General features: G+C 43.3%; 2 protein-coding genes across 3 annotated transcripts; one reads left to right on the top strand and one right to left on the bottom strand.

The window, feature by feature from the left end:
- Positions 1–834: 834 nt before the first annotated feature.
- alg12 (ALG12 alpha-1,6-mannosyltransferase) lies at positions 835–10,819 on the bottom strand. Its single transcript, XM_083757658.1, has 9 exons — positions 10,651–10,819; positions 9,674–9,806; positions 9,262–9,435; positions 7,905–8,099; positions 7,683–7,785; positions 6,856–7,080; positions 5,831–6,000; positions 2,314–2,389; positions 835–1,223 (listed from the first exon to the last, which is right to left on the bottom strand). Exons 1-9 carry the CDS (start codon positions 10,807–10,809, stop codon positions 980–982), a joined length of 1,479 nt encoding a protein of 492 aa, XP_083613784.1. The 5' UTR covers positions 10,810–10,819; the 3' UTR covers positions 835–979.
- Positions 10,820–11,434: 615 nt separating this feature from the next.
- Positions 11,435–17,734, top strand: creld2 (cysteine-rich with EGF-like domains 2). Of its 2 annotated transcripts, none has more exons than XM_083757744.1 (10): positions 11,435–11,882; positions 12,398–12,480; positions 13,202–13,312; positions 13,873–13,964; positions 14,234–14,410; positions 14,731–14,829; positions 15,160–15,243; positions 15,981–16,076; positions 16,690–16,836; positions 17,356–17,734. In XM_083757744.1, exons 1-10 carry the CDS (start codon positions 11,727–11,729, stop codon positions 17,421–17,423), a joined length of 1,113 nt encoding a protein of 370 aa, XP_083613870.1. In that variant the 5' UTR covers positions 11,435–11,726; the 3' UTR covers positions 17,424–17,734. The 2 variants fall into 2 exon arrangements, with proteins under 2 accessions (XP_083613870.1, XP_083613869.1); XM_083757743.1 differs by having other exon boundaries at positions 17,347–17,734.
- Positions 17,735–18,155: the final 421 nt, after the last annotated feature.

Raw genomic sequence — 18,155 nt, 5'->3', positions numbered from 1 at the left:
TTGCTATAGTTTGTCCAGTAACGGTTTTATCCCCGTCTCTCCAGCCCTTTAGTAAACCAAAAATACATTTTGATGGACACTAATTTAGTAGAGAGAACTTGTACACAATCGAACTAACTCTAAAAATGTTATCTGATACATTTTCTTTGTGCTGGTCCCTCTCCTGATTGATTACATTTGTGTAACCCACCTGCAATTTTAAATTAACCACTTAAACCCCATTTAGCAAACTTAAATGACAGGGGTCCATATATGCCTCTCCTTTTTGAGTGGTGCAACCACTCCTAGACAGCTATGTGTGTGGCCCTGTGTCCGAGTGTCACTGTTGCACACAAAAATAGCTGATCTATTCTTGTTGAATGTACACTTAATATGCCCCGAATTGGGACGCTAGGGTTCATATGGTTATGGGAATAACCAGAAGAGTGGGCTCCTAAACATTGTGGGAACCTTTCCAAAATGTAAAAAAAAGAAAGGTCTGAACCGTACTTGATAACATTTGATATCGAAAGCCTTATACTTCTACAATTGCTACAAAACCTGTGGCTAACCAGTCATATTGGGACATAAGAAGTTGTAGGGTAAATGTAGGTCTGATAATGTTAAAATCATGTTGTATACTGTACATCCAAATTATTTATCGGGGGGGGGGGGGGGGGGAAATGCCAATTTAACATTGAGGTGACCACAATATTTAGGTGCCCCCTCGTCCTGTATCCGTTATAAGGGTTGGTAATCACCGCCATTTGCACATCAGCTTTTCATGGCAGAAGACCTGTAGTTTAATGTGTGTGTGCTGCCGTCTCCCAAGGTCATACTTAAGAAAAAGCACTGTTTATAGCACAAACATGCCGCCCTCTGACAACAGACGTTTATTACATAGCAACATCAGCTTTTGGTCTGTTATTTTTGGTCACTGGAAGAGAAAACACCAGATATTAAAGACACAAACAGCCGCAGCTGTAGGAAGTGTGACTGTTCAATCTTTCTCTTGGTCGGGGGTGTTCTTTCGTTCCATCAGTAGGGCTTTGTCTTCCAGTCTCACAGTGAAGGGGGGGAACCGCAGCGTGTGCAAGACTATGTTACTGTAACCTTCAATGAAGGCCAGGGGCTGGTGCGTGCCTTGCAGGAGCTCCATCTTGGTGACATTGGCCTCCATCAGAAGGTGCGTGTAGGTCTTCATGTCTGGATGCTCGGGGCCTAGGTCTTCTCGCTTGTCGTATCTGGGGGAAGGGGGGGGGATATTTTACACAAAAGTTTGAATTCTTGGAAATAGACGTTAACAGTGAAGGGCCAGGCCCAGGCCGTAGCGTAACGGTCTGGGCACCGGACTGGTGATCCAGTCGCGGTGTGCCGCGGGTTCGACTCCCGGACCCGACACGGCCTTTACCGCATGTCATCCCCCCATCTCTCTCCCGTTTCCTGTCAGCCTACTTTCTATCCCTTAAAAAATCAATAAAGGCGTAAGCCGCAAAAAAATATCTTAAAAAAAAAAAGAAAAACAGTGAAGGGCCAGATAAGTGTCTATTTTACTTAACGGACACTAAAATAAAGTCAGAAAAGGAGAAACTCAATAAAAAACTAAAATGAGCAATGAAAAACGAATTGAAAGGGATTGCACGTATGTTCATCACAATTATAAAGCCAGTGTGTCCCGCTTTTTAACCACTATAAACCTGGCGTCCCTATTTAGGCCATGTCATCATTATAGACAAACGTGTTAAAACCTTTTCAAAAACTTTCAAAAATGCCATATTTAAAACTTGTATATTTGCTATTATGGGGGAACAGAATAGGGCTTAAGTGCTTACATTAAATACAGTATTGTTTGTGTTTATTTCTTATCGATAAAAAAGTTGTTTGCATTCATTAACTTAATTTTTTATTAAGTAAAAAAAGTTAAAAAAAATAAAATAATCATACCCGTGTGAAGTGAGGGGCGCTCTTATCATCACATCTCCTCATACATCATCTCATTCTTCACTTTTCTGTCATCACTTTTTATCCTCAAATCCTTTTATCCTCAAGGCTAATCCTCAGGCTAATCACTTGTGGTCCTCAATTCACCCGTGAAGTAAAGAGGGTGAATTGAGGACGCCACGTTGTGTGAAGAAGTGAGGGGCGCTCCGCTCGTATATCTTACATCAACACACATCACATTCTGTGCTCAGCCAATCAAATCATTACAAATGTCATTCCAGCCAATCATAATGGGTCAAAAATATTGACCATCTATGAACCAAAATCGGGATCGGCATCAGACCCAAAAATGTGGTATGGGTCTCTGTTCAGAAGGAAGATGAACACACTCACCTCCAGTTCCTGTTCTGTTCTAAGAAGCGAGACACTCCCGTTTCAGCAGTGTAGGCATCGATGTGGACAAAGACATCTGAGGGTGTAAAACACATCAGAATGATTATGGGCTGTAAATCCCTGGTTCTCAAACTTAAATGTCAAGGAGGACTCCCCAGTTTTGTATCCATATGTACAAGAAAAGATGACAATGTGCAAAAGATAAAATAATAATAAATGAATTGAAAAGAAAAGAAGCCCATGTATTGTCCAAAGGTGCACTCTAGTGTTCATTGTGAGAACTGCCTCACAATGAACACTTATACTTTACTTATTTAGTGAAGTGATATAATGGTTTAATTGTTCCTGGGTCAGCATTGTACAAATATTAGCCCAGTAGACTGGAAAGATATTTGTGAAACTGTTAATTGTTTATTAGCTTGTAGCACAAACGCATACAAAATCTGGATCGCTCAAAAACTACAACTTAATCTGCTGCCGGACATACAATTCCACTGCCAGTGCTTTGAGATAATCACTGTTGATCAAAAGGTCGACTACTACACTACTACAAATACTACAAATCTTATATAAACAATCATTAACCATTAAAACAATGTCTGTGTGTTTTTAGGCAATGATATAGATGTGTAAATGTAACTAAATTATGTAAATTATCAGTTCTAACAAAATTAGGTGTTACCAATGCTACTAACTCAAACAGAGTGAGGGTGCTGCTATTGTGCATGTTGGCTCAAAGGAAAGGCTCTTAAATACTCTCTATGTCAGAACGTGTTTGATATGTTTTGATGTTTTTTTAAGTCCACAAGGAGTCGCATTGATTTTGCACAATTATTCAGTAGAATTAGAAGTAGGAGAATGGCCCGGACGGTTAGTTCAACCGTCTGGGCACCTAGTCTGCTGAGCCAACCTGACGGCGTGCCACAGGTTCGACTCCCCATCCCAATGGCCTTTGCCGCGTGTCCCCCCCCCCCCCCATCTCTCTCCCCATTTCCTGTCAGTCTACTTTCAACCTATCAATAAAGGCAGAAAAAGCCAAAAAAGCCTTTAAAAAGAAAAAAAAAATCAGTAGGAGAATAAGTAGCGATGATCTTATGTCTTATATTTTAATACCTTCCCATGTTGTGTCACATCTCAGTCTTGATTGATGTGGAGTACACTGCAGTGACAAATACATTTTAAAGCTCTGAACTTCTTAAATGCAAGTCCAAACTAGCCAAGTGCAAGCGCTTCGACAGTGATCTCCAAACCAAACTGTGCAACCTAAAAGCCCAGTGTAACAAGCTAAGAAACGGGGTAATTGCCATGACCAAATCAGCCAAATGTAACTTTATCAATGATAAAGCCGAGGAAATCAAAAACAATCCTCGGGAGCTATGGAAGTTACTAAACTAACCAACTAGGCTGTGGTCGGAAACTAAAAACCAGGTTTACTAACATAAACATCAAATCGAATAACACCCTCATCACTGACAAACTCGATGTAGCCAACCACTTGAACATCTTCTTTACAAACATTGCAACAAAGCTGGTTAGCAAACTGCCCTCCCACTCTGGGCGTTTTGGTGTAGAGCACATCAAAGCCTTCTACAAAAACCTTGGTGTTTGTAAAGATGATTTTAAAATGGCAATGGTAACAACCGAGGAGGTACTTAAAAAACTGAGTGCCCTCCAACCCCACAAGGCCACTGGCCATGACAATATTCCCTCCAAATTTCTCAGAGACTCAGCCTTTTCCATAGCTCCAGTCATCACCCACATGGTTAACCTCTCCATCAAACAGGGACAGGTCCCCCAAGATTTTAAACTGGCCAAAGTAACCCCCTTGTACAAAAAAGGGAGTAAATTAGAACCCGGCAACTACCACCCTATTTCTATTCTAAGCTCCATCTCGAAAGTGATGGAAAAAATAGTCTATGAACAGGTTGAAAAGTATCTTGCCACTAATAAATTGCTGTACGAGTTCCAATCTGGTTTCAGAACATCCCACTCCACTGACACATGCCTCCTCTATTTGAGCGACCACATCAAACACGAGGTGGATGCTGGAAAATACTGCGGCATGGTCATGCTGGACCTCCAAAAGGCTTTTGACACCGTGAACCACTCCATACTGGTTAACAAGCTTAAAGCTATTGGTTTTGATAGCACATCAGTGAGCTGGATGCAATCCTACCTGGAGGGGAGAGAACAGATGGTGGAGGTGAACGGAACACTGTCCCCTCCCCTCCCAGTGAGCTGTGGCATCCCACAAGGAAGCATACTAGGGCCTTTACTGTTCCTAATTTATGTTAACGACATGACTTCAGCTTGTGACTGCAACTTGTTCCTGTTCGCAGATGACTCAGCACTGCTGGTCTCGGACAGGAACAAACTGCAGGTTGAAAAGACCCTCAGCTCTGAACTCGGTAGAATCTGCACCTGGCTCGCTGATAACGAACTATCCTTACACCTGGGAAAAACTGAATCCATCCTCTTCGGATCAAATAGTAAACTCAGCAAGGCAGATGGCTTCTTGGTTAGAGTGGGTGACAATATTATCACACGAAAAGATGAAATTACCTACCTAGGTTCCATCCTGGAGGCCAATCTTTCCGGTGATAAAATGGCCACCAACGTAATCAAAAAAGTCAATCAAAGAACAAGATTCCTTTACAGGATCTCCTCACTGGTCAGCAAAAACACCTTGAAGACCTTAACAGGAGCCCTCGTACAAGGTTTCTTTGACTATGCATCCACCTCTTGGTACCACAGCACCTCAAAGGCCCTTAAAACAAGGCTCCAGACCTCTCAAAACAAACAGGGTCAGGCTCCTACTTGGCCTCACCCCCCGAACCCACCTCACCCCTGCCCACTTTGACAGGCTGGGATGGCTTAGGGTCGACGACAGAGTACAGCATCCTGCAATGGGTCTGGTCCACAAGATTCGATACACCACCAAGATACCCATGTACCTGTCTAAATACTTCCTTAATGTAAACGAAGTCCACACCCACAACACCAGAGGGAGTGCAACAAACCATGTACAACCCAGATTCGGCACAAACAAGGGACTAAATTCTTTTCGCTCCTATGCCACCAAAATGTGGAACGCCCTACCAACAGTCATTAAGACATGTGAATCCCTTGACTCCTTCAAAACCGCTCTCAAAGGGCACCTACGGATGGCTGCATTTCGAAACTGGCCTCTGTAAAATTTGAATCCCCCCACCCCCCATTTTCCCTCACTGTATATTGTATCTTTTCCCTTTTTTTGCTTCCCATATGATGAATTCCTGTTCTGTTCTTTACCTACAGAGAAATGTCTATTTGTATGTCTCTAAATGTTTGTATGTCTTTAAATGTTTTGATGAATTGAACAATGTGGACCCTGTTGTAAACAAGTGTAATGCTTAATTGGGTCGTCCACTCACAGTTGACAGTCTTTGTATTGAGTTCGTGCTTAAAATGTACTGTAAATTCTACAAACTGTTAATAAAGATTTCAATCAATCAATCAATCTGAAAGCAATACCCACCCACTGTGGCTGGCACCAGCCTGTGTAGTTCTCGCATGGCTCGGCCCCCTGGGTAATTGTGGTGGGAGACGTACAGAGAGATGCCAGAGTACACCGCGTTGGTCAGCAGCTGGCCGACCACCACCAGAGAACCCAATTTATACATCCACGACTTCTGGTAGTTGTTCAGGCTGCGCGCACCACACACACACACACACACACACACACACACACACACAGTTAGCTAATTTACAAGCATGATGGGTAGTTCGTCCTATGATGTTCATTTCAGCACGCGACAAACAATGCCAATACTTTTTTATTTTTATTTTAAAGCTTTGGAGCATTACCTTACTTTTTGTTATAATATATAGGCTATACACAATTTGACTATTTATTTGGCATTTAACAGATGCTCTAGGATCATAAGTACCAGTAGACTAATAACTTAACATCCGTAACAGTAGATCATGCTGTACAATGAAACTACAAGTATACACTATAGAATGTCTAAATACATATTTTTGAATTTGCAATCCATATGCTTGAAAGGCCATCAAGGCTAGGGCAAGTGCCACGGGCTACGGTGATGTGAGATTTCAGACTACGGCTGCAGATTGGAAGTGAGTCTGCAGTTCTAATTGCAATGAGGAGTTCATTCCATAGTTTGGGAGTCAAACAATTCCGTTTACAATTCAAGTATATTCATGAAAAAAGGCTATACAGATAATATTTTGTTCTTTCAACATTGTTATTCACAAAAAACAATGTCTCTACCGTTTCACCTTCAAACTGTCATGTCTGATTTGATTTGAGCAAATAACAGACTTATGGAGGTAAGTAAACATTCACACCTAAAACGAACAAACGAATTTATTAATTTGACTAGCCAGTATACACTGTGACCTGCGCAGCACAACTGCAGCTAATCAAATTAATCAGCCTAATGCAGCCTGCCATGTTTTTATTCTGCTGTAGTTTTCTTTTTAAATCGGAACTGGAAAACAACCAGCTAGGCCGGTCTCATGCCCCTATCATGGTCTTACATGAAAGAGCAGCCGCGGGCGGCCACCAGGTTGAGCACGGGGAAGGTGTAGATGATGAAGCGCAGCTCTTTGTGGGGCATCAGCGAGTAGAGGAGGATGAAGCCTGCGGCGGGCAGCAGCAGGACCCTCATCCTCCTGTCCAGGAGGCCCAGGGGAACCAGGAGCAGCGTGCAGCCCAGGGCCCGCGGCACCGCCGAGTAGAAGTACCACAGGAACGGAGAGGTTTACTGGGCGGACCAGAGTCAAGGAGAGCTGGGGGACGAAGGCAGCCGGTGGAAGGCCATAGTACTGACTAGAGTCCGACAAAATGTTTGGGTCCGATTCCGAGAGATCACTTTGATTATTATACTGAATTGCTGCCACTACCGATGCCATCAGAAAAGTCAAATAGTGTTTATGTATTAGCAAAAACCCTATCGATCAGGCTCTTTTTTTTTGAACATTTAGCTGACTCAAATGATGGTGCATTTATATAGTGCCTTCATCCAAGGCGCTTTACATAGATTGTTCATTACATTCACACATCCATACACTGACAGTCTCTAGTGTCGACTGTCGAAGGAGTCAAGGAAACTCTGGGGGAGCCCGGGATCGAACTGGAAATCTCACGGTTCCCATCCGGCTGCTCTACCAGCCACTAATGTAATAATAACCCCTTAAAGGTCAAAGATTTAGTTACAGACCTGTAAGAGTCCATTTGTCACCCCCCCCAGGGAATCCAGAGGGTCCCTGGACCCCACTTTGAGAACCACTGATCTAAATAAATACTCCTCATCATTACTGATTGATTGTGCCCAGGCGTGCGTCCATTTCTAAGGAAGGATATTCCCCAGTTGGAGCTTTTGTTGAGGATGGTGTTGTACCACAGAACCTGGCCTTCAGGCCACAGCCACTTCCTCCAGAAGAACGAGTCCACGGCGACAGTCAGAGCTGCAGGGCGTGATCGTGAGAGAATTTTATTACTATTGGGTTGGGTGTAAATGTCGTGTTTGTGTCATGGTGTCAATCAACCGTTTTCACGTGCATACTTTTATGCGTGCACTGCTCACCTAGACACAAAGCCCCGGCCGGCACGGCATACGAAAAAAGCCCCATCAGCCCCAGCCTCCTGCTCAGCAGTGACATCAGCAACATGAGACCCAGGAAGAGGCAGAGTTCACAGCGGAACACGATGATGACCAACGCAGAGAGGCTGATGAAGGAGCCGTTCTTGTGAGCCATCCAGGATGTGAAAGCCAAGAGAACTGTGGAGATAAATGGAGTGGAAGTTGTCATGCCCGTTTGCTGCTTTAGGGCTTGAAATCACATATACATGGAAATCAGCTGCTTCTGAAGCAATTGCTTTTGGCATATCCCCCCCCATAGTCCCCAACATTGATTCATATTTTGTCTCCATACATTGCTGCCAACTACTCTGTTTTTGGTAAAGTTAACACTAGCCAAAAGCCAAATGTCGACTTTTGACTAGCTGACTTTGGACTTTTGACTAGACTTTTGACTAGCTGGGAAGTTTGTCTACCCAATGTTGCAATGTTGGCAGGTAACCAGACATCACTGATAGACATAACCTATTTTTATACCGTCTGGCCTGTTAAATATGACCAGTGAATTTTGGAATGCGTTAGCCTGGCCACTGTGGCTGGCATACTCTAAGAAAATGTATATCCTTGTCAGCTGTTACGGGGAGTTATTATAACTTGCATAACGTAAATTGAAACATATATTATAAATCAACCTGCTCTACATGTAGCCTTGTTGTGATTTGGCACTGTATAAATAAAATCGATTGATTGAGCAAAACAATCCCAAGAGGCAGTGGTGAAAAGTAACTAAGTACATTTACTTAAGTACTGTACTTGAGTACTTTTACTTCTACTTAACTCCACTACATCTCTGATCCAAATATTGTACTTTTACTCCACTACATTTATTTGAAAACATTAGTAACTAGTTACTTCGATTTTGGTAATTATTAACAAACATACATTAACCACTTCAGTAAATTCTTGGCCATTTGAAAATAGTCGATCTACAAGCTGTGAGCTTGCCCGCTGCCAAGTGGTCCAGGTGCATGCCACATATAGCCTCTGGCCTGAAAGCCAGTGTTTGAGTCCCGTTCATGACGACCTTTGCTGCGTGTCTCTCCCCTTCTCTCTCTCCCTTTTTCCTGTCTATCTTCACTTGATACTACCAAAAACGAATGTTAAAAAAATTAAAAAAAAATTAAATGGTACATTACATTCTGCATAATGACTACTTTTACTTTTTTGTCGTGCCAATACCTTTACTCAAGTACATTCCGGATTCTGGACTTTTACTTATTTCTATATTGCAGTATTGATAGAACTGAGTACTTTTTTCTTTTTGCACGACCGCCAAGAGGTTACTTCAGTCTATGTACCATACCTATGGGCAGTGCAAATACATTGGGTAGTGTCCTCGTGCTGTAGAACATGAGGTGAAATTGGGAGGCGCAGGTGAGACAGAACAAGCCAGCGACCAGAGAACCAAACTGCCTCCGCACCTCTCTCTGCATGTGCCACAGCGCTCCGATGACGCACGCGCCCAGACAGCCTCGCACTGCACGGGACACAGCAACAAGTCAGTCTTGTGCACTGGAAGGTTGCAGATAAATTATTATTACAAGGTGTGCGCATTCGTGGTACTGCGTGCAAGTATTTGGCAAAATAAACCATTATAACCATTAGTTACAGCCGTAAAAAATAACATTGATCTCAGAATAAGATTCATTCATCGAGTCATTCGGACACAACAGTGCTGTATAGTATAGTATGAGAGGTGTTGATCAGATAGATACCCATCAGCTGGGTGTAGAACTTGGGGATCTCCAGGAGGGCTGACAGACACATGGCAGGAAAGGAGAGCGTGGCAAGGACCAGGGGTCCCAGGAAGGTCCGTGGAACGACACCAGGGAAGTCATGATGGTCATACTGAAGAGTGAAGACAAACACAGAGACACGTTGCTGTCGGGAGGAAACCACCTAACTCCATTGTTGAGGTTTTTGATTTTGTTTTGCATAAATGAGTGCTATTGAACACCCTTTACGTCTGTGTGCTGTTGTTTTGAAAATATTAAATCAATTGGAAAGTAGTAAAAAACGTTTTGGACTAAACCTCTTAACTCCATTGGACCGTCAAACTGTCTGCTAAAGCAACTAACTCCACTACCTCTTCCAATCTCATGCCAGTAATTGACAATATCTTATCTATTCTAAAGTCACAAAACCAACTTTAATGAGGCACAGTATTGCTTTGTTTTCATAAAATAAGGTTTTCTTAATTTCCTGAAAAATGTATATTTTTCATTTCCTGATGATTTACGATTCTGTCCCTATCGGTACATAACTCGGAGGGTGCTGAGTCGACTGAACGTGACTTTGCTACACTCGCCAGTGACTCGCTTTAGATCGCTCAGCGGTGCCTCACATGGCTCAAGCCACCTTCAGACGACTACAGGGACAAAAATCTAACTTGTGTGTGTGTGTGTGTGTGTGTGTGTGTGTGTGTGTGTGTGTGAGTTAATCATATCATCATTGTATTAATAGTCCTTTTTATTTTTATTGTTTTGTAATTTCTTTGGTTTTAAATCTCCCCAATATGTGTTCTTGTCACGCTTTGCCTATTTTGCTCTTTTTATGTCACATGAAATGTCTTATATGAAAATAAACAGAATACAACTTGACTTGATTGAATATGCCTGCCTGGCTGTCTGTGTACTGTAGCATGTTAGCTTAGCACAACAACAAATGAATAGTCTAGACTGTGCTGTCTAACCTCGTCAAAGTGCAGCCTGTGGAACAGGATGTCGTGGGACGCCTGGAGGTTGAAGCTCTCCTCTACTTTGGTGAAGGGACAGATCAGCAGATGGGACAGACTGACGCTGATCAGTAAAAGCAACAGAGGAACACCAGAGATGATCCTCTTCTCAGCCATGACACCTCCTGCCAGGTCAGCCAGGCAGGATGTTGACGTCTGTTCCACGCCTGTTCCATAGTTCCACCTCCGGCTCAAGCTCCGGCTCCACTCAAACGGATGGAACCGATGGAACACGTTATTTTTTAAATGTTTAATGTTTTAAAAGATTAGATTGTAAGATAGAGGTTTAAATAATGTAGTACATTTCTGAAGATTTTATAAAATACTATTTGCTATTTAAAACTTTAAAGTTAAAGATAATGTTGTGTATAAAAGGAAAACATTTAATTGATATAGTGACCTTTTAAAATATTTTAAAATAGTTTTATCATATATACATTATGATAAAACATGATTTATTACACATATTATATTATACGTGTAATAAATAATGTATAACAACAAATAGACAGCAGAAATTTCAATTATGAAATATCTATGTTGACACCATATGCATATTCATAACGTAATTATAATGTAATATTCATTTTTATTATCCCACGTCTCGGCGTTGATATTGCCCAATGCCCATTGTCCCCTTGGAGTATTGTCCCACGCGTGGCGGATTCGGATTGGTCACGTTTGGTTGACGGCCGTCCTGGCCAACCACAGCAGGCCACAATTCTCCCTACGAGCATGACGCGGAAGTGTAAAACCACACGCTTTAAACCTCCTCAGCCGGCTCCAGGCATCATGTAAATTATGACTTTATGATTTAATGACTGGATGCAACAACGAGCCGTTCACATGCGGAACATATTATTTTACACGGTGGTTGTAAACTTACTGTCGCGCGGCTAACGTGCGTGTATGTGTGTGTGTGTGTGTGTGTGTGTGTGTGTGTGCGCGCATGGTTATGTACAGTATGTGTGTGTGCGCGCGAGTTTATTGATATGAAACTTTGTATATGAATCGACCCGCTGGCGTGAATCGTGATGATCATGATGCTGATGATGGAGATGAAGGTGTCGCGGCTGGCGTTGTGTTGTGTCATTGTTGTGCTCTTACAACAATGCACCGGTGCGAGACAACAGAGAGATGCTAAGAGCTTGTGTGTGACGTGCGAGAAGATCACTGACGACTTCAACAAGGTGAGTGTAGTAGTAGTGACATGTGTATGTGTTTGTCACTGGATGACGGAGGTCATGGATGGAGCTTAAAAAAAACTCACCTGCAAATCACCTTTACAACCACTGATCTTTCTCTGTGTGTGTGTGTGTGTGTGTGTGTGTGTGTGTGTGTGTGGTGTCCCCCTCTGTCTGTGCCCCTCTGCGTGTGTGTGTCTGTGTATGTGTCTGTGCCTGTCTTATTAACACTTAATTAATAGATTGTTGTTGTAATAGCAGAGGACCTCGGCGCTCACAAGATGGCACCACTTGTCAGAGGGCGGCAACTTTTGAGGTTGTCTCCTCTATTATGGCTAGACTAGACATACATACAGTAGTTGTGCACGGTGTGTCGCGCACCACAGGTCCTCTCTGTCTCCAACTACCAAACCAAACCCCCTGTCTCTGTCTCTTCACCTGAGCTCTCTCTCTGTCTGTCTATCTTCCTTGTAATCCGAGACTCAAGTGTACTCATCATACGTGCGTTTGGTGTGTGTCAGGGGTTCGAGAGGACAGCCAAGCAGAACTTTGGTGGAGGGAACACGGCCTGGGAGGAGAGAACACTGTCCAAATACGAGACAAGGTGGGAGACACGTGCGTCTGCGACTCTGCGTAGAACCAATCGGGTCACCCTGGCCTGACTGACACAACAAAACAAACGCTCCTTCAGTCTGTTTGCTTTACGACACCACCAGAGGTCACTTGCTATGTCGTCTGTACAGCCGGACAACACTGAGATGAACAACTCTTTAAACGCAATACGCAGTACAATCCTGAACTTTAACTTAAAGCTACTATGTGGAACATATTTTTATGAACAAAAGGCTATTTTAACTGTGCAGTGGTTGAACTATTCCACAATCTCCGAATGCTATACCATAGGGTTTGGAACGAAAGCCGAGAAAGGAAGCTGTCATCTGTTTGTCATTTCCGTTCACGGAAATATATGTCAAATATCTTTACATTTTATACCTGAATTTCGATTTCTGATAAGAGCAAGAAACAAAAACAATGTGACGCCAACCGGAACCTAAAGTAAACCGGATCACACGGCCCATGCTTTCCTCGGCGGAGCCTGGTGACACAAGGTTGGGTTGGAGGTGGTCTCCCTGCTCTTCCATTGAGACATTTACAATGGTGTTGCCATAAGCTGAAGCTCATAAGATCCCCTCTGGCCAAGCAAATATTGTACGTGTGATAGTGATTGAAATAAGACAGTTAAATAATAATAATAATAATAAAACAGTTTCTCTGTGGTAGCGGTCCTCTCATCTCTCTTGGGGTTTCCTCTGCGTGTCACACAGTGAGATCCGTCTGGTGGAGATCGTGGAGGGACTGTGTGACAGCAGCAGCTTTGAATGCAACCGCATGGTGGAGGAAAACGAGGAGCTCTTTGAGACCTGGTGGTTCAAGAGGTACGTGTGTGTGTGTGTACTGTGTGTGTGTGTGTGTGTGTGTGTGTGTGTGTGTGTGTGTGTGTGTGTGTGTGTGTGTGTGTGTGTGTGTGTGTGTGTGTGTGTGTGTGTGTGTGTGTGTGTGTGTGTGTGTGTGTGTGTGTGTGTGTGTGTGTGTGTGTGTGTGTGTGTGTGTGTGTGTGTGTGTGTGTGCTAGTGATTACACAGGCGTGTGAGATCAGAGGTATGACATTTGTGTGTGTCTGTGGTGCATGTTGTAATTCGTAGGGCTGTCAGGATTACACATTTAAGTTGACGATTAATTGTCACACAAATAATTGCAATTAATGATTTAATTGTGTTTTTGGCGTTGGAAATTGGAACATTATGAATATAAACAAACATTTTGTTTGGCTTTTAGGGTTCGTAAGTTGATCAGATAGTTCTCAAGATAATACAGGACAGATAGACAGACATAAATGCAGAGTTGCCTGATTCAGAGATGGATGTGCCGTTCCGAGTCCCATCACTTGTATGTCCATTTCACTCATGTTTCTGTCTTCCTTTCCTTCCTGTTGCAGGAAAACGAAGCACCCAGACCTGCATAAATGGTTCTGTATTGAAAGCACCAAAGTGTGCTGTCCAAAGGGAACATTTGGACCAGACTGCAATGGTGAGGATCAAATAGGATGTTGACACTTTGCATTTCTAAGATACGTAAACGTTAATTACATGAGCTCACAGGACCAGGACATGCAGGTCGGTGATCGAGGTATAGTTCTCTCTCTGCAGAAAGCAGGGATCAGAACATACTGTAGTTATATTCGACGAGAGGGAGCTAATGCCATGCCAGCATGAAGTGGTGTCTTTATTCTATAATATTGTCCCAACAGTTGCCACAATATCAATTAGTTTGTTTATTTTTATTTATGTACCCTGAAGCCTGCGTGGGCGGGTCCGAGAGTCCTTGCCACGGAAATGGAGTCTGCGATGGCGACGGATCCCGCGGCGGGAACGGGAAGTGCAGCTGTAACAGCGCTTACACCGGGGACTTCTGCCTGGACTGTAAAGACGGACACTTCAACGAAGTCCGCAACGACTCCTACTCGCTCTGCACAGGTGAGACTAACGACTCCTACTCACTCTGCACAGGTGAGCGTCAAGTTAACGACGTGACACGTGACGCTTAAAGCAGTGCTTCTCAAACGCTTTCATGTCAAGAACCTCCCGAATTGATGCATTGTTTTGGCCGCGGAAACCCCAAATCTGAAAATCCAGGGATGCCCAGAAGAGAAGATTCAAAATTATTATTTTCAAAAAGGTAGTTGATGAACATTTTTCGTCATCGTTTTAGTCGACGACATTAACACCGCATGGCAAGTGAGTGACAGGTAGCTGACCTGTGTGAACCCCACTCCCCCCCTCTCTCTCTCTTACAGAATGTCACACGTCCTGCAAGACGTGCACCGGGGCCACCAATCAGGACTGTGACGAGTGCAAGGAAGGCTGGGAGGATGACGAGCAGGAGGCTTGTGTCGGTGAGACATTTTCTTACATGCCACAGACCTCCGTTACATACTTTAACTTCATACATAAGCCCAGCCTACAAGACTTAGGGGTCAGGGCCATACAGGGTTAAAGAGCACATAACACGTTTGTTATGGGTAAGGCAAAGAGCAAACACATGTAGGAACTGTGGCGACACAGAAAATGTAGAGCACATTTTATTGAACTGTGAAAGTTATGCAGAGGAAAGAGCATAATTACATGATAAAGGTTTGTGAAGACAGGAATGGGATATTATATTGGTTTGCGCCTGCAGATCTGTGGTCATCACTGCTATTGTTTTTTTGTTTGTTTTTTGTCAGATGTTGACGAGTGCTCAACGGATCCTCCGCCGTGTAAAGAAGATCAGTACTGCCTCAACACGGACGGCTCGTACTCATGTAAAGGTGAGACCAAAAACGACACTCACAAGCTGCTTCACTGTACACGTTCTGAATGCGCCGCAGATGCAGTAGCGTAGCTCGGAATCTGTTCTTGAGAGATTAACAACATAGGGCCGATTCATACTCCTATTTTAGAGACGATTCTACAACAGGTCGTTAAGAGGAAGCAATCTGATTGGTTGAAACAGCCTTCTAGCCGGTGGTTTAACCAGCACACACAACCACCTAATCAAAACAAAGAATTCAGCTGCTCTGTTCTCCCAGAGCGCTAGCAAACTCGGTGGCTAGGCTAGCTAGTTTCTTTGGACATTTGTGGTCGTAGTGACTACATCTGTCATTAAAAATATATATATTTTCAGCGATTCTTTGTTTTAAGGGTAACTGTTGTTTGTGTAAACTAAAGAAAAGGGAAAATAAACTGTTTCTTGTACACAATGCAATATTGAAACAATGATTTGTATGGTGTGTCCTATAAGTCCATGTGGGCTGGTCGCCTTGGGTGCATGACACAAAAATAAAGAATCTATCTATCTATATATATATATATATTCTTTTTTCAATATAACATGAAGTGTGTGTGTGTGTGTGTGTGTGTGTGTGTGTGTGTGTGTGTGTGTGTGTGTGTGTGTGTGTGTGTGTGTGTGTGTGTGTGTGTGTGTGTGTGTGTGTGTGTGTGTGTGTGTGTGTGTGTGTGTGTGTGTGTGTGTGTGTGTGTGTGTGTGTGTGCGCGCGCCCCCCAGTGTGTGACAAGGTGTGTGCTGGCTGTTCCGGGCCGGGGCCTGATAAGTGCCAGTCCTGTGCCAGCGGGTACCACCATGTAGAGAGCACATGCACTGGTGAGAGATCCCACAATGCACTGTTCTGTTCCTTGTTTCACTTAGTTCCAAGCTATGTTTATTTTTATTTTATGTGACTACAGGATTCCTCAGCTTTGGATTCTTACATCAGTTTGACAACATCACAGGATCAAAATGTATTCGGTGGCCCCTCTCTCTCTAGGTGCCTCAGATAACTGTTGGGATATAGAGCTTTAACTTTTGATCAGCAAACAAAAAACGAAAAGCATATCGCTTACGACCCCTTCAAAGCTTACGTCCTACTATAGCAGATCTAATTTTGCGTTCACATGGGCAGAAGCAAAGATGCAGTCTACCGTTCATTTTCAATGGAAGCCAGCGACGTGAAGCTACAATGCAAATCTGACGTTTGTAGCTGCTACAAAAGATACAAATCTACAAATAAGGCTTCAACTTCAGATACAAAGCGACAAATGTGCTGTGAATCTTTGCATCTGCCCGTGTGAACGCAGCATAACGTCTCACGACGCGTGTCCCGAACCACGACTGCGGTGCAGACTTGCAGAACAGTGACTCGGTCACGGCTCTGTAGTTGCCGTATACGTGTTCTCTGAGCGGAGGTGTAAGTAAGTGGGTGGTTTTACGTCACCAGATATTGACGAGTGCTCCCAGGAGGAGGCGGCGTGCACCAGGGAGCACCAGGAGTGCGTCAACACTAAGGGGAGTCATCTCTGTGTCTGCGCCGCCGGCTACGAGGAGGAGGAGGACGGGGACGAGTGCGTCCCGACGCCACAGACAGGTCAGTGCCGTCGGTCCGCTCAACCACCTCACCCCTTTTGCTACCAGATCTTATTTTAATGATGTTTGGGAGACAAGAAACACTTTCCTGATTTTTTTTTTATGTGGGTAATATGTGTTTTTAGATATTTTAGTATTTCAAAGTGACATTCTACACACCCTCAGAACCCTGAATGCTCACCATATACTGTCCCCAACAACTTGAGAGATGAATATCACTTTATCTATTTTGCACTTTGAATGCATCCGCACTTTATTTTACCAATGTTCTGGGGCACGTTCGGAAATGGCGCACTGAGCCCACTGTGCAATGCAAACTAATAGGTCAGTGTGCTCCGGTGTGGTATTTCCGAACGCGCTCGTCTTCTCTCTCTAATGCAATGTTTTTAAACTGCTTTGCCCCTTTTTTTTAAGGTCTATTGTTTTTTTAATGTGATGCACCATGAGCCTAGTGTGTATTGTGAAAGTTACAAAAAATATGTGAACTTCTTCTTTATTCTATCACCACCAGAGGAGGAAGAAGAGGAAGAAGGAGAAGAATCGGAGATGCCAGATACCCACGATCCACAGTTGCACGATGACCTCTGACCAAAGCACATCAGGAAGAACTATTTAAGTTCCCATTGGACGTGTTGTCTTGGCGCTCCACTTGAGACCACTCCCGTTTTAAATTAAGAAAAACCTTTTAACTACACGACACTTGTAGAGAAACCCACAGACCATCCTCTCATCAGACCCTCTGGATCAAAGACACACCTAAAGACGTTTTGCAGAGTACACTCTGTTTGTCATTGTTACTTCTCCGTTGTGCTCAAATAATGCCGTTGTTGTTCTCTGCCTTTGTTTAAAATGAATTCTGACAGAAATACGGTTCAATAAAGATGAGATATTAAATTAAATCACTCACGTCAGTGAAGCTATATACTGCAATGGTCTAGAATAGATTCTAGAACAATTTTTTTGTATTGCATAAAAAGAAAAAATAGCTGATCTACAAGCTCACAACACGTTGCACAGCACCGCGATGTGTTGTGAGCTTGTAGGTCAGCTATTTTCACTAGTTTGGGTCAGGGAAGACGTACAATTTCAATTTTGGGTCTCTGGCTGAAAAGTTTGGGATCCACTGAAGATGACATTGTTGTGATGAGTCCTGTGCAGTGGTGGACAGCAACAAAGTAAGTTTACTGCAGTACTGTCATGAAGTACATTTTGTTGAGTATCAGTATGTGTTTTTGGATACTCCCTTTCACTCCACTACATTTTAAGACGAATATTGCACTTTTGACATTTCTAGGAAGGGAAGTTACCTCATGAATTAAC

This window comes from Protomyctophum parallelum (genome assembly GCF_964188405.1).
Source record: "Protomyctophum parallelum genome assembly, chromosome: 22".
NCBI classification, from domain to species: domain Eukaryota; kingdom Metazoa; phylum Chordata; class Actinopteri; order Myctophiformes; family Myctophidae; genus Protomyctophum; species Protomyctophum parallelum.
The sequence above is the reverse complement of the archived record's forward strand: the minus strand, read 5'-3'. Positions and strand labels throughout refer to the sequence as shown.

Excerpts from the sequence above, each read along its gene's own strand:
- alg12 (XM_083757658.1), bottom strand. The coding sequence starts at position 10,809 with ATGGCTGAGAAGAGGATCATCTCTGGTGTTCCTCTGTTGCTTTTACTG. Across the intron at positions 9,807-10,650 it reads ACAGGCTGCACTTTGACGAG|TATGACCATCATGACTTCCC; the intron begins GTTAGACAGCAC and ends TTCACTCTTCAG. Across the intron at positions 7,786-7,904 it reads GGCCGGGGCTTTGTGTCTAG|CTCTGACTGTCGCCGTGGAC; the intron begins GTGAGCAGTGCA and ends CACGCCCTGCAG.
- creld2 (XM_083757743.1), top strand. The coding sequence starts at position 11,727 with ATGATCATGATGCTGATGATGGAGATGAAGGTGTCGCGGCTGGCGTTG. Across the intron at positions 14,830-15,159 it reads CGAGCAGGAGGCTTGTGTCG|ATGTTGACGAGTGCTCAACG; the intron begins GTGAGACATTTT and ends GTTTTTTGTCAG. Across the intron at positions 15,244-15,980 it reads CGGCTCGTACTCATGTAAAG|TGTGTGACAAGGTGTGTGCT; the intron begins GTGAGACCAAAA and ends CGCGCCCCCCAG.